At 33.0% G+C, this 22,454-nt stretch overlaps 1 protein-coding gene across 3 annotated transcripts in view; it reads left to right on the forward strand.

Moving 5' to 3' along the window:
* U2surp (U2 snRNP associated SURP domain containing) overlaps positions 1-22,454 on the forward strand; it is a 48,021-nt gene that overhangs the window by 24,868 nt on the left and 699 nt on the right. For all 3 annotated transcript variants that reach the window (XM_004834389.3, XM_004834390.3, XM_021252703.2), the window contains 13 exons: positions 613-679; positions 759-922; positions 2,154-2,316; positions 2,672-2,751; positions 3,713-3,800; positions 5,215-5,337; positions 7,096-7,252; positions 8,439-8,534; positions 9,213-9,279; positions 13,157-13,316; positions 17,320-17,430; positions 19,941-20,059; positions 21,280-21,456. In XM_004834389.3, coding sequence (XP_004834446.1) covers positions 613-679; positions 759-922; positions 2,154-2,316; positions 2,672-2,751; positions 3,713-3,800; positions 5,215-5,337; positions 7,096-7,252; positions 8,439-8,534; positions 9,213-9,279; positions 13,157-13,316; positions 17,320-17,430; positions 19,941-20,059; positions 21,280-21,456 — 1,572 coding nt within the window. The remainder of the gene's footprint in view (positions 1-612; positions 680-758; positions 923-2,153; positions 2,317-2,671; positions 2,752-3,712; positions 3,801-5,214; positions 5,338-7,095; positions 7,253-8,438; positions 8,535-9,212; positions 9,280-13,156; positions 13,317-17,319; positions 17,431-19,940; positions 20,060-21,279; positions 21,457-22,454) is intronic.

Genomic DNA, 22,454 nt, shown 5'->3' on the forward strand with positions numbered 1-22,454 from the left:
TTTTATCTTCAGGTGTGATATTTAAAGGTGCTTCAAACTTCACGTTTTGGAATTAAAAATATTTCCAAGAATGTTAGAAAAGTACAGGATTATTTTTGCAGAGAGATGAGAAATTAGTTTTAGTAAAGTGTGCTTAGGTCAGTGTTCCTATCACATTTTGATTTAGATAATTAAATATCATTACTTTTAGCATTCTCTAGGAAGAAAATGCTTTCATTATGCTAGGTTGAACAAATGAGTTTGAAAGGAAATTGCCTTAATTGATACGGTATTTAAGACAGTAATGTTCTTAAGTAGTGTAAAATCACTGCTTTTGAAATTATATGTTAAGAAAATCTCTCTGTTGCCAGACACAGTATCTGACCTGTAAATGTTTGTTAAAAATAATCATAAGATTCAACAAGATGCATGTTCTCTGAGTATTAATGTTAGCTATTGAAGCAGCGTGGGGCTGGGACGCAGAAGGGGTATGTAGTAGATGACAGTGTGTGGAAATTTCAGTTTTTTTAGAATTGCATAGGCAAATAACATTTATTTGTTTATTATATGTAATTGAAGGTAGCCCTTTCTTAAAGCATATGTTGTTTAATGGTTTTTTTGTGTTTTGTTTAGGTTCTTATTTGAAAACCAGACGCCAGCCCATGTTTACTACAGGTGGAAGCTTTATTCTATTCTGCAGGTAAAGTAGAATTATTTACTTTGTTTATTTTGATTCTGAGTTACTACATATTTTTAATAACTTTGTGGATGTTTATTAGGGAGATTCTCCAACTAAATGGCGAACAGAGGATTTTCGTATGTTCAAAAATGGATCTTTTTGGAGGCCACCACCATTAAATCCATACCTTCATGGAATGTCAGAAGAACAGGAAACAGAAGCTTTTGTAGAGGAACCTAGTAAAAAGGGAGCACTTAAAGAAGAGTAAGATATTTTTCCTTTATGTTGTACATTCAGAAAAGTTGTTTTAGTGGTTGAATTAACTAATAATCTTATTAAAGATTACTTTAACCCAAAAAAATGGTTTTTCACTTGTGAATATTTAAAATTATAACATCATTTATCATATGCATTATAATTTTAAGCATCTTGATGTGTTTACCTTGACCTTCTCCTACTGATAAAATTAATGATGATCTCTTAAACATGATTGATTTCTTTCTATAGCATTAGAATAGTTCAGATTCTTACAGAAATTATCTAGGGACCCTTAGAATTGTTGCCTCTTTGAGTGCAACTTAAAGAGGGAAAAATTATTGTATGGCTAGTGGGGTCTGTCATTAATTAGGCAAAACCTTCTTAAAGAATTGGCATTAATGTGGTGAGCAATGAGATGGCCGTCATGTAATCATTTCATTATCAGTATTTAACACTGGTAAATGCAATTAGCTTTGTTTTAAAAAGCAGAAACATATTTGCCCATTATATGTTCAGAGGTTGTTCTGCATATCTCAGGAGATAAAGTGGCTAAAACAATTTTTAGTATATAAATTTATATACTTCACTGCATAGTCTATAAATCTTGTTGCGTTGATGCATTGTGAGAGAATTTGTTAAGGGACTGCTATAGTATTTGAGTGTATTTGTTTCTGTTTCTATAGACATATATTCATTACTTTTAGCTCAGGCTTCTGTAAACTCAGTCCACAGGCTATATCTGGCAGCCTTCTGGCTTTGTCAATAAGATTGAATTGGAACACAACCATGCCTATTTCTTTACATGTTGTCTATAGCTGTGTTGGTGCCATAACAGTAGAGTAACTGTGACAGGAACCAGATGGCCAACAAAGCCTACTTATGATCTTATCCTTTATAGAAAATGTTAGCCTCTCCTTATCCCATGAAGAAGTGCTAAAATAATAAGACTTCCTTCAAAGGACAATAAAGAATGTGAATGTTCTTCATTGTAATGGGATGGGATTGGGACATTCTTGAAAACCTGGAAAAATACTGATAATTTTAAATTTATGTAACTTATAACTTAAAAAATCACTGAAAACTTCTAGTTCTAAGAAAAGCATTCATTCATATATACATTCTTCAAAAAAATTGTAACGGATTTTTGAAAGATAGACAATTCAGTGTTCAGAATGGGAATCTAATAATGCCATTCGAAAGTTGTGTCTAAATACTCAAGGTAGTAATTTATATTCAGACAGAGGGACAAATTAGAAGAAATCTTGCGAGGATTGACTCCAAGGAAAAATGATATTGGAGATGCAATGGTTTTCTGTCTTAATAATGCTGAAGCTGCTGAAGAAATAGTAGATTGCATTACTGAGTCATTGTCTATCTTAAAGACACCTCTTCCTAAAAAGGTATGGAAAATGATCTCTCTTTCAGAGCATTTAATTAGGAAAGTGGGAGAATTTAATAGTTGACATTGCTTTGGATTGGAATTGTTTCTTTCTAGGAAACTTTTATGTTCATAGATATACAAGTTATCAATAAGTTGAAATGTGAATGAGGTAACATTTTATCCCTGCCAAAGTCATGGTTGTGGTGACTGAATTTCTTATAACCCTTCTAATTAGTGATTATTGAATTACAGCTAAACACTAGCTGTGTGCCACTGATTTCAAGAAATGACAATACAGAATGTTTTTCTACATATATTATTAGCTAATGTTTTTTACTTTTTAATCCATTTTGTGTTGTTTTTTGGAATTATAGATTGCCAGGTTATATTTGGTTTCTGATGTTTTGTACAACTCTTCAGCCAAAGTTGCCAATGCTTCATATTATAGAAAATTGTAAGTATGATAATGTAGGTTGATACCCTTGATACAGAATATTTAAGGGTTAGGTATTCAGAAAAGAGGATTTTTTTGTTTTTGCCAACATTCCCCACTAATAAATAATTTAAATATATTCATGGTTTGTAGAAGTTTTTTCAAAAATAGGTTTGCTTTATTGATCTGTAAGCTAAATTACCAGTTTTTGGAAAGTTTTCATTTTATATCAGTTTTTTTATTTTTTGGTACCGGGGATCGAACTCGGGTTGTATCAGTTTCTTAATTATTGACAATAGAACGGATAGGTTGAATTAAAAAATAACTTTTTATTGCCTAGATAGCTACTGTATAATAAACTGAAAAGTATAAATAGCAAATATAAAGGAAGAGACCAAAGATAAAACATTAACTATAGCATCTTTGTTTTCTTCTGATCAACAGTGTGTTGTTTTTCACTGTTAATGTTTTCTAAGGCAATAGAAAATTATGCTGGTATGCTGTAATTAATATGTAACTCTTTTTTGGTTCCTTCGAGTTCTCCTTTTGTGTTTATTTCATTGATTAGGCTCAGGAAAAGGAATTGACTCTGAAACTTGGATTTGGGACCTACTCTAAACTCTGCTATTAGTTTAGTTTTGTTTTGTTTGCCCTGAAAGTTCACTTAACTTTTATAAATTTCCTGTTTTATAAAGCAAAGATGTTGGACTAGATGGTTCAAAGTATTTTATACCTGAAGTTTTTGGCTAATGAAGAGATTTAATACTTAATCTTGAAGGCACTACTGAAGAAAATTCAGAATAATAGAAATTAAAGCAATTAAGTAATGTTTTTTGAATTTAAATACCTAGTTCTTGATTTTTAAGGATTTTGTGATTTTATAAATATTTTAAGTCAGAGAGGAGCTTTTATTGACTAGCATGCTAAGGAGGGTATGGATTTTTAAGCAGCCATTTTAAAGAATGTATTATTTGAATTTCAGTTTTGAAACAAAGTTATGTCAGATATTTTCTGACCTCAATGCTACCTATCGTACAATTCAAGGCCATTTACAATCTGAAAATTTTAAGGTATGTGAAATGTTTTACTATTTTTGCCCCATTAGATGGAGATGGGAGGGCATTGGAAGGCTAGAAAAGTACATAAGACAAATAAGATGTAGCTTAAAACCTTGGATGCTTTAGAAATTACTGTTTTGCATTTCTTCTGCCATCTTACCTTTATCACAAAAACATAACAAGAAAATTAAAAATATTAACTAGTGTTAGGTATATATTTTTAGTTTTAAGTGTTTATTTAAATGTTTTAGTCTTTTTCAACACACTTTCAGAAGATGATCTGTTTTGTAATGGTATATGCAGTTGACTGGATTAGGGAACGTTTTAGTTATTCATGTTTAGAAAGTATGTTCAGTTTCTATTTTTTGTTTTTTGGTACTGGGTATCGAACTCGGGAACTTTCGCTTGCGAGGCGGGTGGTGAAACCACTGAGCTAAATCCCTGGCATTTTCTAATTTTTAATAACCTCTTAAGCTGTAGTGTAGACCTATGTTAAGAAAAGCCAAACAAAGCCACAAAAGTAACTTGCTTTAACTGAATGAATATATTTTCATGGGAAGAAGACTTTAAGAAAATTTTTCAGTGTGGAAAGATGACCTGTGACTCCATCATTTAGGGGATTCAGACAGATCCAGTAAAATTTTTTTTGATCTTAGACTTTGGTCATAGCCAGACGTGGTGCACACTTGCAATCCCAGCACTCAGGAGGCTGAGGCAGGAGGATTGCTGCAAGTTCGAGGTCAGCCTGGGCAACATAGTGAGGCCAAAACCATCCTGAACTACATGATGAGACCTTATGGTGGGTGGGGGAGAGACAGGACAAAAAAAAAAGTTGATAAATTAGAACTAGAAAGGTTTAGGGAAGGAGCAGTGAAAAGTGTTAGCCAGAATCAGGAAGTATTTCATTGGGCCATAGAGATTTAGGTCAAAACTTGGTCACTTTGATTTTCAGCTTTTGTAGTATTGTTGTGTTTCCCAGAATGTATCTCATATTTAGCACTAACAAACATCATAGGAGTTGACCTTATTTGGTAAAAAGGAAATAGTTGCTGGTCTTCCCCCACCCCCAATTATTTTGAGGATTTTGTTGTCCCTTAATTGGAAAGTGACATTAATTTTTTTAAAAATATAAAGTGATGAATGGGTGTGGTGGTACATGCCTGTAATCTCAGCCTTCTGGAAGGCTGAGGCAGGAGGATCTCAAGCTCAAACCCTCCCTGGATAATTTAGTGGCTTACAAGAGGCTGGGGATGTAGCTCATCAGGTTTAATCTGCAGTGTTGCCCCAAAAAAGATAACATTTAAATTTTAAAAGGTTGTCAGTCTAAAAGAAAATTTAGCATATCATGATGATCATTCTTATGCATTGAAGTTTGAGACATATTAGCCAAAATAGTAATTCATTGTCTTATTTTCTATTTATTTAGCAACGAGTAATGACCTGCTTCAGAGCCTGGGAAGATTGGGCAATTTATCCAGAACCATTTTTGATCAAACTACAAAATATTTTCTTAGGACTTGTAAATATTATTGAAGAAAAGGAAACAGAGGTAGGTGCTCTGTATTTATCTGTGTTTGAAATTTGTTTTGGGGAGTAGAGTACTGTGGTGTGTTCTGTTACATATGTGAGTAATATTTCTTTGTGAAAAATATCTTCTGTTTACCACAAAATAATGAGTTTTTATTGCTAGAATTGCTAGAACCTCGCAGTCAAAATTACATGTAGCAGTAATTTTCTGTGTCCTTATGTGAGAATTAATGGCTGGTTTCTTCTTATTTGATAGCATGAAAGGACTTTATTAATATAAGCAATATACAGATGCTCCTTGACTTCTGATTGGGTTCCAGTAAACCCGTTAGAAGTTGACTATATTGTGAGTTGAAAATACATTAATATACCTGACCAGTTGAACATCATAACCTAGCTCTCCTACCTTAAACATGCTCAGAACACTTAAATTGCTCTGTAATTGGGCAAAGTCATTTAACACAAAGCCTATTTTTATTTTTTTGGTACCGGGGATCGAACTTGGGACCCTGTGCTTGCAAAGCAGCCGTTGAAACCACTGAGCTAAATCCCTGGCCCTCAAAGCCTATTTTTAAATGAAGTATTGAGTTTTTCACATAATTTATTAAATACCTGTACTCAAGAAATGCTGGCAGTATAGTACTCTACAGAGTATTGGTTGTTTACTCAACGTGATCAAGTGGCTGACTGGGATCTATGGCTAGCTACCACTGCCCAGTATCACAAAAGTATCATACTGGATATTGTTAGCCTCAGGAAAGATTAAAATTTGAAAAACAGTTTCTACTGAATATATGTTGCTTTCGCACCATTATAAATTTGGAAAACCATCACAGGGCATAGTAGTACACTCCTATAGTCCAGGCTACTCAGGAGACTGAGCCAGGAGAATGGGGAATTTAGAAACATCTTGAGCAACATACAGACCCTGTAAAGCAAACAAAACATAGTAAGTTACGGACCATCTATATGTAGTGTGACTTCATTTTGTTAAAGACAATATTATGTTCATGAAAAGGTGCAGCACAGTGCACAGAGGTAGTAAGATTCTGTTCATCACCATTCTGTTGCTTTTTTATCTCCTAAATAATTCTTGATTTTCTTTTTCAAGTCTATTGTGTTGTCACTTTTATTCCCACAAGATCCTCCTAATTGGTCTCTTTACTCTAGCTCATTCAGTCTTTCAGTTTTATAAATGTACATATTTTCTCCTGCCATTGGCCTTTACACATGTTCTTCCTTCTTTTTGAAGCTTCTCTTTACCTCAGATCATCAGATTTTGTAGGGAGCCTTCTGAGGCTTGCTTATTAAACACTCTGATAGGATTATATACCTTTACTATCAGCTCTGACCAGGACCAGCCAAGCCTGGGTTTGTTCATTGCCTCACATAGCGCCTGACACCAATAAGTACTTGGCAAATATTAGATAAATAAATGTAAAGATAACTGCTTAAAAATAACAGTAATAATGAAAATGGGGAAAGGGGTTCTAGAAACGGAGGGGAAGAGAAATTTTTTAAAAAATCAAGTTATGCTAAATATGTGTACCTATTTCCTAAGATGAATGCAAACTTCATGTTCTGTAAATAGGTACTAATAAAAATTTTAAAAAAAGATAACTTTGGCAAACTGGATGGTAAAATATTCTTATGTCCTTACATTGTATCTGAGAATGTTGGTATCCACCCTAGTTGGCTTGTGCTGGATTGCAAAATAATCTAATAGCAATATGACTTTAGCAAACAAAGGAAAATGTTACAGTAGTACATGTTCCCATAGGATGTACCAGATGATCTTGATGGTGCTCCCATTGAGGAAGAGCTTGATGGTGCACCTCTGGAGGATGTGGATGGGATTCCCATTGATGCTACTCCCATTGATGATCTTGATGGTGTTCCTATAAAAAGTCTTGATGATGATCTGGATGGAGTGCCTTGTAAGTCCAAATTTCAAGCATTAAATCTAGCTAATAGTGTACCAAAAACCTTTAATTTCTACACATGCTGATATGGAAAAAGACTATAATTTCTGCTTGAAATGTCAAGTCATTAAATTTTTTGTGACTTTTTTTGGTACTACTGGAGATAAATCCAGGGCTTTTGAACTGAATTATATCCCTACCTTTTTTTGTGTGTGTGTGGGGGTGTACCAGGGATCGAACATCTACCTTTTTAAAGTTTTGCCTTTTTAAAAAAAAAATTTATTTTTTGGTGTTGGGGATCAAACTTAAGACCTTGCGCTTTCGAGGCAGGCGTGTTGCCACTGAGCTAAATCCCTGGCTCTTTAAGTTTTTATTTGAGGCAGTCTTACTACGTTGGTAGGCTAGAACTTGAGATACTTCTGTCCCCAGCTTTCAGAGTGCTGGGATTACATATATGTGCCACCATGCCTGGCTGTGACTTTAAAATTCAGATACTGAGCAATACATTTGACTATGCCAAGAGAAAGGCTTTTATATGGTTACCTTTCTTGGGTGCGGGGTCAGCCTCCTATAATATTAGCAAGTTTCTTTTTGTCTTGTCAGAAATTGTAGGCAAAATCTTGTCATCATGTATATTCGCAATGCCAGGTACTCTTCCTGGTTTTATCAGTTGTATTTTTATTAGTTTTTCTAATATACAACCTGAGTTTTCCTAGTTGGCCAAAATTCTACATTAAAGTTTTAAAAAAATTATGAATTTTATATTTTACACAATGGTTAGATAAAGGTATTTTATGATTTTTTTTTTACTTCTCAGCTCCTTCATTTGCTTAAAATGTTATTAATCTGTATTTTCTGAGTTGATGCATACAATAAATAGTCCTCCTATTTTATGATTGTATCTGTTACTCTCTTATTGTACCTATAACTTTAATAAGTATGCATGTATAGGAAAACACATAGTAAACAGTGTTTGGTTTACTATCTGGGTTCAGGTATCCACTAGGCATCTTGGATGTTTCTCCTTATGGGTGAGGGGATCATTATATTTCTATGAAATTATATTACTTCATTATATACTCATTGTATTTCTATGACTAACCTCATTTTAATTTGCTTTTTAATAACGTAGTAATTAAACCTAAACCCATTAATTTAGGTCATCTATAACAGTCATTTAATGGTCATCTTTTCCCAATAGTGGATGCAACTGAAGACTCAAAGAAGAATGAGCCTATATTTAAAGTTGCTCCATCAAAATGGGAAGCTGTAGATGAATCTGAATTGGAAGCACAGGGTGAGTAAAAGTAAATATTCAGCTTTAATAAATTGAGTACTTATAAATTAATGTTTGAGTATCTGTGTGTGTGTGTGTGTTTTCCTTTTATGTTTTATGAAACACTGTGTGTTTCAGCTTTAAGGCCCAGTGTTATCATATTTAGTGCCTAGTGTAAGCTTTCATTGTGGTTGGTGTTCTAATAATTGTTTTAGATCCTTTGGTTTGAAAGCTTTGAGACTAACATTAGAAATCACTAAGAACCTTTTAGATTAAGGCATTTCAGTAGAAAATGTAGATGGGAAGCTGTGCCTGTTTGGAAATTTACTTAAGGGTTCTGTTTCAGAGAAACCAAACTTTGACCTTCCATAATGCTTACTAGGTCTTAATAGATGTAGTTTAGACTTGCCTTTCACATTTGAACTTGCATCCTGTTGCTCAATTATTAATATTATAGGTCATAATGAAATAAAATCTTAGGATCACACAGGGAGAATAAAATTTTTTGTTACTTAAATTTGAATAAAATTACAGTGTACATGTGAAAAATGAAAGATTTAGCACATAGAATTGGCTATTCAAAGAATAAACATAGATTAAAAACTTCTGTAATATAAACTTTCAGTTCTACAGCTGGGCTTCTACTGCAGAAGTACTAATTTACCTTATGAAATTACATCCTCTTTCCCTTCTATTCAGCTGTAACAACTTCTAAGTGGGAGTTATTTGACCAGCATGAAGAATCGGAAGAAGAAGAAAATCAAAAGTAAGAATCTAAGTTTCGAATATACTCAGTTTCTTTTGCATGTACAGTACACTCCTTTTTTCATTAAGAGGTATAGTTGAAATAATAGGGAAGAGGAAAACTTCACTTAAACTTGTGAGAGGATCATTTTAATTCTTTAGTGTTTTTGCAGTGAATAAAGAGCTTCTGGTTTGTGGTCTTCTTGCATCTTTGCTTTGGAGTTTATTTCTTTTGCAAGGTATACATTCTCATTTTTTAGTTACTAATTGGTCAACTATCCTTTCAAATCTGTCATCAGATATTGTTTTGGGCTTCTCAAAAACTGATTTTTAAAATGTAAGTGGGAAGATTATACTTTCCTTTTGGGCAGTATATTGCTAAGAAAAATATTGCATTACAGCTATTCTGTTAACTTTAAACTCTTTAGAACTAAAAATGAAAAAAGGGAGGAAACATTTTCCTTGCAGTATAGAGAAGTTACAGTTTTGATTTTGTGCTTTTGAAATCACTCCAAAATTGTTTCTGCATTTGACTCTGTATAGGAATCTTTGTTCCCAAAATTTGTAAATTCATGTTGGTAGTTTTTAGGAAGCACTTGACACTTTTTTAAAAATCACTGCAAAGGAAATTGGTTTTTTAAATAGGAAGAGATCATATCAGGAATGCCAAACAAAGCTTTTTTGTTTTTGTATTCTTTAGTTCTCAGATGAAAGAAGGAACAAAGAGAAAGTCTCTTTTTGTCTTAGCACAGTATAAGTATTTATGTGGATTCAATAAATAGGTTTTTGGATTGTTAAGGAAGTATGATGATCAATTAGCAGCTTGTAGAAACAGTTTGATATGAGAAAAAGCTGTTGTCACAGTGATGTCTTTCCAAAATGTTGGTATGATCAGAACAAGTCAGCCGTGATTATTACATTTTTACAAAATGGAGATGAGTATCTGAGATTAAGAATACAGGAATTAGAAACAATTTAGTTCAATTTCTTTTGTCCTTTTTATGCCCATAGTCCTTTGTAACATCTCATAATTAGGAAATCACCACTTCAAAATGCCTATTGTACTTATAAAATGGTTATTTAATTTAGAGGGAAGAAAAAGTATAAAAGCCATCAAAGGACTCAAAATATAGTGTTCATTTGGTTTTATATCTGCAAGTATTAGGGTTTTTGGGGTTTAAAGTTGCTAATGTTGGAATATGAATATTTTAGTATTTTTGGAATAATTGTACATTGGTAGAAGCATAATTTGTATTTTTGATTTTTCTTAGAAACCCCAAATAAATCATAATATAAAAATAACTTTATGACCCAGGTGTCGTGGCACACGCCTGTAATCCCAGCACTTGGGAGGTTGAGCAGGAGGATTGCCATGAGATCAAGTCCAGCCTAAATTACAGAGCGAGACCCTGTCTCGAAAAACAACAATCATAAAAATAACTTTATGAAAGTACAAGGCAAGGAAAAAATTCTGTACAATTTTCTGATCCTTGAAATTTTCTTATGCCTCAGTACTACTCTCTAGTGGTTAAGTTCAAAAGTGCCTTTTATGTAATGCTGCTTTTTATAACTAGTTATTACTGCATTTGTAGTAGAAATGTGATTTTTTTTTAATTGAGCATTACTAATACTTTGGAGAAAAATTCCCAAAGAATTTAATTTGTAGTGAATTCAGTATGAATTTAGAGTTTGAATTTCCATTTTTTTAAAAAAAGTACAACAGGAAGCTGTGGTAAGATCTGATCCTAGAACTAAAGCCAAAACCAATTAAAATTGCTCAGGCCTTGAAAAATTATTATGATCGCAGTTTAAAAATATGTATGTATTTAAAGTTCTCAAGGTAGTACAGCTCATTTTAAAATATTGAATATATGGTCAGTGTTTATTGCCAGCAAGCTAGATCTTTGCTAGTCTGTATGAATATAAATGATAGAATACTACTACATGCGCTGTTCTGTAACCCGTTTCCGCACAAGTGTTGTGATTATTCCATGTCACTAAATATTTACCTGTTCAGTATTCATTTATGACTAAAAGCAAACATTCAGATAAATGTACAAGGATGTATGCCAAAGAATACTTTAAATTGCAAAAAAAAAAAAAAAAAAAAAAAGATAAAAGCCTGGAATTGGTCAAGTAATTTCCACTGTATAGATGCCACAGTTTAATTAGCCAAGCCACTTCCTCTAGATTGACCCATTTTGAGTAATTCTTCGGTAAGCCTCTCTACTTACACATATACTTTAACCATTTAAAGCGTTTTAAACACTTGTAAAATGTTTTGTAAATACTTGTAAAAAGAACTTTTTGTGTTTTCAAAAATTAAAAACTGCAGAGGAAGTTTATGACAAATTAATAAATATTAAGTAAAAAGTTTGATTATTTCCAAAGACAAATTTTCAAAAATGTTTGAGCTTTTCTTTCCTTACCTAAGTGTTGAAATGTGTTAAATTGTACCTGTATATGTTATTAGTGATATGTGGGGTTTTAAATATGAAGTTCATACATTTTAGAAGCCTTTGAATAGGATACTAAAAAGCTCATGTCGTAGTCTTTTCTTTCTTTTTTTTTTTTGGTACTGGGGATCGAACTTAGGTCCTTGCGCTTGCGCAGCAGGCGGCGAAACCACTGAGCTAAATCCCCAGCCCTCGTAGTCTTTTCCTAGTATTGTAACTTTACTGATTCTGAACTCCCAACATTTTTTATCTGTCTGGCTTAAATTTTTAAATTTAGCATGTGAACCTAATAAAACCTTAAAATAATTGAATTTTTGTTTCAAAAGAATTTGGTTATAACTTTATATTATTATGAATAATTTTAAATGGATCCTAAAAAGACTTCTCTTTCTTACCATAGAATGTATTTTAGTACCCAAATATCAACATCTAAGGGCTTACCAAATTCAGATATTAGAGGCAAAATGGCTTATGTTCTAGGCTATTTCAGTAATATAAATTATCAAGTCAATATTATTTGTAGGAAATTTTGTTTGTACACGAATGTCTTGTTTTACCCAGATTTATTTGCATATAGCACACATATATGTAAAAAAAAAACTCCTTAAGTTTTTTTTTTAAACCATTCATTCTTTGTGTTTCAAGAACATTTTGTTAATCCTGTCTAGCACCATGACCAGCTTCATCCATAGTTACCTTGCCTGTATATTCCCACTAGATTGTTCCTGGAAGGACAGAAGAATTTTTTTTTTTTTTTTTTTTGCGGTACCACAGAGATCAAACTCAGGACCTTGTGCTTGGTGAGGCAGGCGCAGTGCCACTGTACTAAATCCCTGTCCCATGGACAGAAGAATTTTTCATCTTTGTATTCTCTGTGACTTACTCATGGTGGTCATTCAAATTTTTTTTCTTATAAGTACTGATGTTAACTAATACTTAAATATTTAATTTATTAGGGTTATGTGCTAATCATATGAGATTTTCATTATGCTGCATTGTTTCATGGTAATTCTGTGATTCCAACTCAAATTTATTTTCTAGATTATAGGCTCTGCTGAAGGAAGGGTAAACACTTGACTTTTTAAACATAAAACTTCATGAAATCACTCTAAACTGAAGTATATGCAACTTACTAATTGTTTCATATAACTACTGCAAAGAAAATTTGTTGCAGAAAATAAGACACATGACATTAACATAAGGAGTCTAGTAAAATATGATTTATGTTGAAGCTCAAACTTTCCGTGGAGGAAAAAAGAATTTTTCAAAATGATCTTTATTTCATCAGATATTTTGTAAAACACGTTTTAGAGATGTAGTCCTTATATGTTTTGCTAAAAACATTATTTAAACTTTAAGGCAGTAAAAAACAATGCCCAGACTATAAAACGTAACATTTTGTTTTGCTGACTTGTATACAATGTATTCTGCTTATTTCCAAAGTCAAGAAGAAGAAAGTGAAGATGAAGAAGATACTCAAAGTTCCAAATCTGAAGAACATCATTTGTACTCTAATCCAATCAAAGAAGAAATGACTGAGTCCAAGTTCTCTAAGTACTCAGAAATGAGTGAGGAAAAACGAGCAAAACTTCGTGAAATTGAGGTTTGTATTACAGTGAAGTTTATCCTTCACTGGCCTTTCACTTTCTCCACCAAACTAAGCTCTGTCATGCCATCACATGTTGGTACATGCCATTCTCTGTCTCTGCTTGGAAACCTTACCTGCTGGCCTTCAGACCTCTTAGTTTAAGGATACCTTCTTTCATGATAGCCATTTTTTTCTTCTAGGCTTGCTTCCTTTTGTTTATCTGTGTAGGATTTTACATGTGTGTGTATGTTTCTGTATGGATGGGTATGTTTGTTTTGTCCTTTTGTTCACTTCCTCATTTGTTAAATGTCTGTGTTTCCCACTAGGCTGTAGTTTCCATGAGGGAAAAGAACCATGTCTGTTTTCTGTTCATGATTGTATCTCTAGTATATGGAACATAGAAGATCTTCTGAAGTAATGGATTCTAATTAATAGATTATACCTGATCATGTAGGAAATCGATTATTTTTTCTTTCTCTTTTCTTTCTTTTTTTTTTTTGAGACTAGGTCTCCCTATGTAGTTCAGACTGGCCTTGAACTCACTATACAGCCCAAACTGGCCTCGAACTCGTAGTGATCCTGCTGTCTCAGCCTTCTGAGTGCTGGGATTATAGGGATGCACCGCCATGTTCAGCCCATTACATTTTGAATGTACATAATATGTAACTAGGAAAACGTAAAATATTTTCTGGCACATTCAAGTTACTTTTTTGTTTTGTTTTGTTTGGTACTGGGGATTGAACTCGGTCAAGTTACTTTTTATAACACTAGACTTATTTTAAAATGTCTGCACGTTTAATGGTGGGAATGGAATAGATATTGAGTGGATCTTAACATTAAGGGGAAATGTACAGAAGAGACCACATACCATTGGGCAAGTTCTTGTCTACTTTTCTCCAAAATATTAACAGAGAAAGCATTTTGTTTTTACTCTATACACAGTCAACATATAGTGTCAGTTATGGAGTTTCAGAATTCATAAATTTGATTCATTTCTTTGTGTTCATATATATATTTTATAAGATTAGGATTTTTAGGGGAATAGTGTATATACATTGACTTTTGGACTTTTTTTTTTTTTTTAACTTCTAGACCTTTTTCATCCTATACATTCACCTTCTTAACTTTTGAGACTGCTTACATCTTTCTTAGTGCTCTACCTTACTGACCTGATGAAATTGAAACTATTAAGAGTATAAATAAAGACTGAGTTCAGTGAAATTATATTTTCTTGGTAGTTCAAGCCACACCACCCTTAGAAATGCAAACACACTGTTTCTTTTTAAATGTTCTGTTTCATTGTTAAAGAACAAAACTGTATAATTCAGCTTTTTGTTAACTTGGCTGGTTTTATACATAATTTCCATTCTGTATATATGTATAGGATATACATGTGTATACCCTTATGTGTATACATGTGCTGTTTTATAGTCTGACCTCTCCCATCTGTTAAATACTCAGTGATTGTTTCTTCTGCCCCCAAAGTACCTGCCTTGCCCAGTTTACTTACTCTTGTGAAATTTGGACTATGAAGTAAATCAAATTTAAGATACAGATCTTGGCTTCATTTTAGAAATTATCTAATCCTTCTCTCTTTTCATTACTCTTGAGTTTAGTCATATGGAATAAAGTTCCATAGTTGGTGGCAAATTTGAACTAGAACTCAGGGCTCTTGAGCTTTATCTTGGTGCTTTTCTTATCTTTGCCCCATAATTTCAGTGTCAGTTTCTAGATTTAGAATCTGTTAACTCTTATTGTAGAACCATTAAGCAAAGAATAAAGTTCTAAATTAGTTTCTCTAATTAGTTGTATACTATAGTTTTTTTTTCTCAAAAAGCTATTCCCATCCCTAAATGTGTCCTAATAAAGATCCCCATAGCTAAACATTTTTTAGTGTGGGCAGAACCAAAGGATTTGTGAATCCTGACTTTCTCAGCAATAACACTAAAAACAGCTGATCAGGGCTAGTTTTTAAGTTTTTAAATCCTTCCTAGAGTAGTGCCTAAGCTGGAGTTGTCTTTTCTTATTTTTTTGTCTTCATTTAAACCAACATGTATTAGGATTCCAATGGAGGGTCTTCTGTGTTGGCTAGAGAAGAAAAATGCTTTTCTACCATGGTGCCTAGGGGAAGAATGAATACTTCAACAGGAAGGTGATTGATACCTGGCCATTGTTTCAGGATAACACAGGGTGTTATTGGCTGGCGAGCCATTGCATTGCATGTGCTGCTTCCTATGGTATTGAGACCTGAGTTCTCTTTTTTTTCTGGCTGGCTTGGACTTGTGTTTGAGCCTGAGTTAGACCATATGAACAGAAATGTAAGTTGGGATATTATAATGATTTTTACAAAGATTCTCTAGGAATGTCTCCTGTAATTGACATTCAATTTGGCTAACTCTCAGATACTTAATTCTGGATTAGCACAAATACATTCTGTAGAACAGAATTACTTTGGTCATGAGAGGCTTCATACAGTGGTAAGCTTAGCCATTTACATTGCTATTCCCGTTTCTTTTTTCTAAATCTTGCAGCTTAATTTTAAAATGTAGTCATTTAAACACGAAAAACTACAGATGTTTGGAAGAGAAAGGAGAGAACCTTATAGCTGTGATTATAAAACTGATTATATAAGTGAAATTAGGTAGAAAAAGGGTAAAAATTGGAGAACTTCTACATGAAGACTGAAATTAGAAAAATACCACTTTGATTTGGTGAGGTGGTAGCTTGCTTCCATTGTGGTTGAAAGCTTCATTTGTTGTGTGTGTGGGGAGTAGGGGGGCCTAAAACAAATGAGGTCTGTCTTTTTAAAATAAGTAACATGCTGTAGTAGTGTGTAACCTGTTTAAAGTACGTGTTAGTGTCCGAATAAAATAGGGTAAGATGTTACCCTCTGCAGTAATTCCATTAGATATGACTCCATTTCTTTAAATAAAACAAGATTAGACAGGTTTGGGACTGCAGCACAGTGGTATCATCCAGAGTCTCCAGATTTGCACCTCTGCCTCTGACATCCTCCACGTCCTCATGGTTTTCACTTTTTTTGTTTCTCTTAGTTCAAGAAAAATGTATTCTCATGTTTATAAATTTCTTGGATAATTTTAGCTCCTCTAAGCCTCCAAATAGTTTTTATTAGTCACCTTTTGAAATCTTTAAGTTCAGAATATATCATAAATTTAATCTTTTTTGTATTTTTGCATAATAGTAAAAAATAAAATACTTAAATCTCCAGAGTAAAAAGTGAAATTAATCTCACCTATTCCTATTCACACTGTAACTTATTTTACCAGTTTTTGTATGCACTTTAACATCTTTATACATTGCAAATATGTGTTTGTGTGTGATTAGCCAGAAGTTTATTTATTTATTTATTTATTTATTTATTTTTAGCCAGAAGTTTAAGACTTTACAGTTATTCAATGAATATTCTTGTAAAAATAGCTTTTATATAGGTATTGTAAAGGCTAAATTATAACAAGTGGAATTAGAAGTTATTCTGATCTTTTTTTAAGTCTATTACTGTCTTAAGTACATTCTGAATATGTTTTAATCTTTTCTTTGTGTTTTGATGTCTAGCAATTTTAAGTTACAAGTAGTAAAATCTTCAGGTTGAACAGCTGTGTGTTTGGTCCTACACAAGTCCTACACGAGCTATAAACAGAATACTACCACCTTTGTTTTTTTAAAGCCTTTTATGACAATATGTCTTTAGGTGCTATCCTTTTTAATTGGAGTCAGATACCAAATTCATTATTATTGAAAAATAAGTAAGTTCTTATAAATATGAAACATACAGTTCATGGTTTTTGAGTCCTTCCATAGAGCAGGTGGGCTGGTGTCTGATCACTTGGATTTTGCATGGTTGAGTTTGTCTGACAAGTGCCTTCAGTTCAGATAAAAGTTTTGTGTTGAGGTTATATGTTGTCTGAGTCCTAATCAGTTACCACTTTGCTTATAGGAGAGTGCTTCAGAACCTATAGGTAATAGAAAATACTCAATTTGAAAATGTCTTATTTCTCAGCTCAAAGTTATGAAGTTTCAGGATGAATTAGAATCTGGAAAAAGACCTAAAAAACCAGGCCAAAGTTTCCAAGAGCAAGTTGAGCACTACAGAGATAAACTTCTTCAACGAGTAAGGAATAATATGCATTTTGTAAAGCTGTTTGTTGGATTTCCTAGAATATTAGTATATTCGCATACTTAAAGTATATTAAGTTATATCCTTTGTGTGAATATTGAATACTGTTGGGTAATTAGAAACATTTGAAATTTGATATTTTAAAACAATTTTATTTTGGAAAAGAGGTTTTAAGGCAACAGCACATGATTGTACTCTGGATTCTACCTGTGGACTGGAAGATTAATCCTGCTAAGAGTATGATTCTAAACTGGTAGACAAAGTCACATTTGTGACAGTAACACACAAACAACTCTGAGAAGTGGCACAGATACAAAGGTGGAGACAGGGTTTGACAATGGTGTTGGGAAATTCATTTAGGACTCCTCCCATTGTTTCTAGGGAGGGACAGTGAGTGGTAGAATACTTCATCAGTGAATTCTAAAGTTTTGAAGGACTTTGTATCCTTGTGTGTATATCAACATTTTGGAATATGAAAGAATTTTTCAAACAAGGAACTCCACATGGTAATTGTTGAAGGAACCCTGAAATTTTGTTGGGACTACTGTTTTAACTGTAATAATAAATGAAATTACATAGAGAAATAGGAAAAAGTTATAGAGATGAACTTATGATTATTCCAAAGCTGTTAATATAAAGAGGTGATCTAGAGCAGTCTAGTAAAGTGACTGTCTCTGCACAGACCTAGGGAATCCTACAATTATTCTTTATTATTGAATTAGAGTGTTTAAGATATTTAAAAAGTTCATTAGTATGCCTTCTGAAATACACATTTCGGTCAGGAAATAATTTTGATTATCAGTCAGGAAAATGCATCTTAGAGATCATCAGAGGAAGCTAATCTCTAAGCACCACATTTGTTTTGTTTTGCTTTTTTTGTTTTTTTGAGACAGGGTCTCACTATGTAGTTTGTTTTGCTTTTTTGGTTTTTTGAGACAGGGTCTCACTATGTAGTTCAGCTGACCTTGAACTCACTGTGTAGCCCAGGCTGGGCTCAAACTTGTCATGAATCTGCCTTAGCTTCCCAAGTGCTGAGTTACAAGCGTGCATCACTATGCCTGGTTCTCCTAGCACTACTTTTTAAATTTATACTGTCTGTGTTATATTCAGAGATGCTAATTATCTGTACCTTTTGGGGATGTCCCTTTGGGGATGGTGACAGGATATTGACCGGCATGGAAGACTGAACCTTGAAATGCTCATAGTCCTTACGATAGCAAGCCCAAAATGAGTACCACTTGAGTTTCCTTGCGTACTATTGTAAATGGGAGAAAAGATTTTGTTTCTTGAAGGAACTTGGCAGAGAGCAGTAGAATATGGCCTTTGCTTGATTTTTTCAAATAAAATTTTATTAGAACACAGCCATAATCATTCCCTTAAGCATTGCCTATATGGAAACTTTTATGCTGCAGTGGCAGAGTTAAGTAGTTGTGACAAAGACATGATGTAGCCCACAAAGTAGAAAAAATAAATATATATTTTTTGCGGTACCCAGGATCGAACTCAGGACCTTGCGCTTGCCAGGCAGGTGTGGTGCCACTAAACTACATCCCCAGCCCAAAGCAGAAAATATTTATCTGGCTCGCTACAAAAAAGTTTGCCTACATCTAGTATAAGCCTTTTTCATTTTTAAAAGAAATTAGAAAAGTCAACTGTCAGCTTTTTTGATGCATACAGTTTATAGAGAAATTCTTGATATTGAAGAACTAAATGGGCTTCATAGGTTTATGTCTATAACCACTCTTAATAATACTGTTATCAACACAATTCAGAATTTCAAATGAAAAGTGGTAGTTATAGCATATGAAGATAATAAGCAAATTTTCTGGTTTATATAATTATATTTTTATAAATTAATATTTAAATTTTCCATTATAATACTTGCTTTTTACCAACAATATCTTTATGGAGGATTATTATGAATAGCTCATTCTCCTTTCAGTCTTCCTTTGGTAAGAGCTCTTTTCTTCTAAATCAATTTATTATGCAGTGAGAGGAATCACTTTTTAGTTATTGTAATATGTATTGGAAAGATTGGTACATTACTAGCTTTTCTGATTTTTTGGTGGGTGGGGCATGGGGAGGAAGAGGTCTGGCTCTAATGCTTATACTGAAATCCTGACTTCATCCAGTGTAACCACGGACATTTTATTTCATCTTTCTCAATCTTGTTTTTCATCTCTAGGAGAATAATTGTATTATTCTAGGGTATCATAAAGATTACATGAAATGGTATATGGAAAATTGTTCAGTACATTGGTGAGGGTATGCTAAACATTCAATAAATATTTAGCTGCTTTTGTTAGTATTATTATTCAGTTATAAGTTGGGAGAAATGGGTAGTTTCCCTGGAAGGGTAGATATTTTCTTGAAAATGGCAGTATACCTTAAGTAGTGATTTAAAATACTGTTTCGTGAAAGAGAAAATATTGTTATATAAGTGGGGTTAACTTAGACTGGTATTTTTCAAACAACTAAATATTTTCTTTAAAAAAATAAAACAGGAAAAAGAGAAAGAATTAGAAAGAGAACGAGAAAGAGACAAGAAAGATAAAGAAAAATTGGAATCTCGATCCAAAGACAAGAAGGAAAAAGATGAATGTACTCCAACAAGGAAGGAAAGGTGCAGTATTTCTCATTTAATATGTATACTAATTCTGAGATTTGGAATGGTGCTTTGTTTTATAATATTTTTATCATTGATACCAGAAAACTTCTGAAAGTGTTTTTTGATGATGAACATGTTTAACTTCTGCCTGCAGGAGGCAAAATTAGCTGATAAATGAGGTACTGAGTTGCTGCTGGGTTTAATTAACTAGGATATCATCCTTTTATACGGTTTATACAGTATCCTCAACCTTAGTTCAGTGTAAGAATTTAATTACAGTATTAAGTATCACATCTGAGACTTAAATGACAAAACAGCTTGCTAGGTCTTCTTGTAGGCTCTGTTATAGGCATTTTTTGCTGTGTACCTGTGAACTTGAGTCTCTCCGTCTTACCTAGAAAGATTGTGTACATAGGCCATAGTTACTTGCTCCTTACTTTTAAGTCTATTCTAAGCATATCTGTTTCAGTTTTTATTTCCTATTTTCACCATTCAAATATCCCTAAGAAAATAGTTTAACAGAATTGAGGTTTCCCTGGGCTGAGGATTTAGCTCAGTGGTTCTGCTGCCTGCCTCGTAAGCGCTAGGCCCCAAGTTTGATCCCCGGTACCAAGAAAAAAAAAGAATTGAGGTTTCCCAAATTAAAAAAAAAAAAAGCAAATAAAATAATTATGGCTTGAGAGATACTTACTTATACCAATTGCTTAAAATGTGTCTCTTTTTTGTCTTTTAATTTTGGCATAATTTCAGATTTATAGAAAAGTTACAGCAGTAGTATAAACAATTCCTAGATATACTTCACCCACATTTCCCCAAGTATTAAAATATTTTTACTTTTATTCTTCCTTTTCCACTCTACTTCCATTTAAGAGTAATTGACCAGTATGGTGCCCCTTTCTCTTAATTAACCTCAGTAAAAGTATCAAAAAAAAAAGAAGTGTCAAACCATAAAAATAACTTTAAAAACTTCATTGTTAGCTAACCCAGAAACCTTAACTAAATTTTGTTAATTGTCTCTATAATCTCTTTTATAGCAAAGGAAAATTCAGGTTAGTTGAATTCAGTTGTCTGTCTCGGAGACTGTTTTTGAGAGAAAAGACTTTAAATGTTGTTGGGAAATAACATTAACATGTTAGTGAGATTAAAGTTAGTGTAAACTAGTAGCTAATTTAGTAAATGGAAAATGAATAATCCTTTGCTCACTTATGGAATGTTTTGAGGGCTTTGTTCCATAGGAAAAGACGGCACAGTACATCCCCCAGCCCATCTCGCAGTAGCAGTGGTAGACGAGTAAAATCACCATCACCAAAATCGGAGCGATCAGAGCGTTCAGAAAGATCTCATAAAGAAAGCTCACGGTCCAGGTCATCTCACAAAGATTCTCCTAGAGATGTTAGCAAAAAAGCCAAAAGGTAAATGTGTAAATTGTCTTTTAAAATAATATTTCAAATATCAGTTTATCATTTTGCAAGCTTTTGAAAATAATTTGGTTGGCATATACTTTTTAAAAGATTTTAGAAAACTACAAGACACTTTCATTTTAGGTTATTCCTCCCCATATTCCTAGTCCAATCTCTGTCATGACTAAAATATAAGAAGGCTCCTAAGAAGTTAAAGACCAGCCAGAAATTTTAAACATATCTAGTGTTTTGTTGTGGAAGGGGATAATTGTTTACTTTTTATTGTCGTCCTTAATATTCTCAGATTTTGTCAAAGCTGAAAGACAAATACATTTTTTTTCTATTGAGTTTAGCAAGCTTCTGGATAGAGATTTGTGGAAACAGACAATATCATTCATATAATTCATGTAATTTCTTCAGTATCATATTCATTTTAGTGTCATATTCCTTTTAGCTTTATAATGGTTCAGAAATGTATCATGTAAAAAATGTTTTATGTGGTAATAAAGAGAAATTTTCTGAGCTAAAGACTGCTTTATATGCTAACACCTTATTATAAAGTATTTTTAGTGAAATCTTTATAAGAAATAACTTTTTGTAAATGTGCTTGAAGGCATGTATGTGTTGTACATATTTATTTATTTTAGAATTCTTCATGAACAACACTTAACAAAATTACAGTGTTTTAAGTGATGTCCTTAAAGGATATTGTAGTTGATAACTTTTTCTTTTAAGATGATAGGCTGTAAAGCTGCTGTATTTTTTAAGTTTTGTGAATGATCTTAGGTGCCATCTTGAAATTTATCTTATAGATTAGAAGTTCAAATTTTGGGGTACCATTTAACTAAGGAGCTTGTTAAAAATGCAAGTTCTCAGTCCCTACCTCGAGATTTTGATTCAGTAGAGCTGTGGGGGGCTCTGGAATCTGACTTCAAACAAGTGCTCTACTAATGATCATTGATGTAATACATAGTAAATATGAAATAAGTTCATGCTGTGTGTGTTTGTAC

Source organism: Heterocephalus glaber, unplaced genomic scaffold (assembly GCF_053883595.1).
Source record: "Heterocephalus glaber isolate CG9 unplaced genomic scaffold, H.glaber_assembly_v1.0 deba00001504, whole genome shotgun sequence".
Lineage (NCBI taxonomy): Eukaryota > Metazoa > Chordata > Mammalia > Rodentia > Bathyergidae > Heterocephalus > Heterocephalus glaber.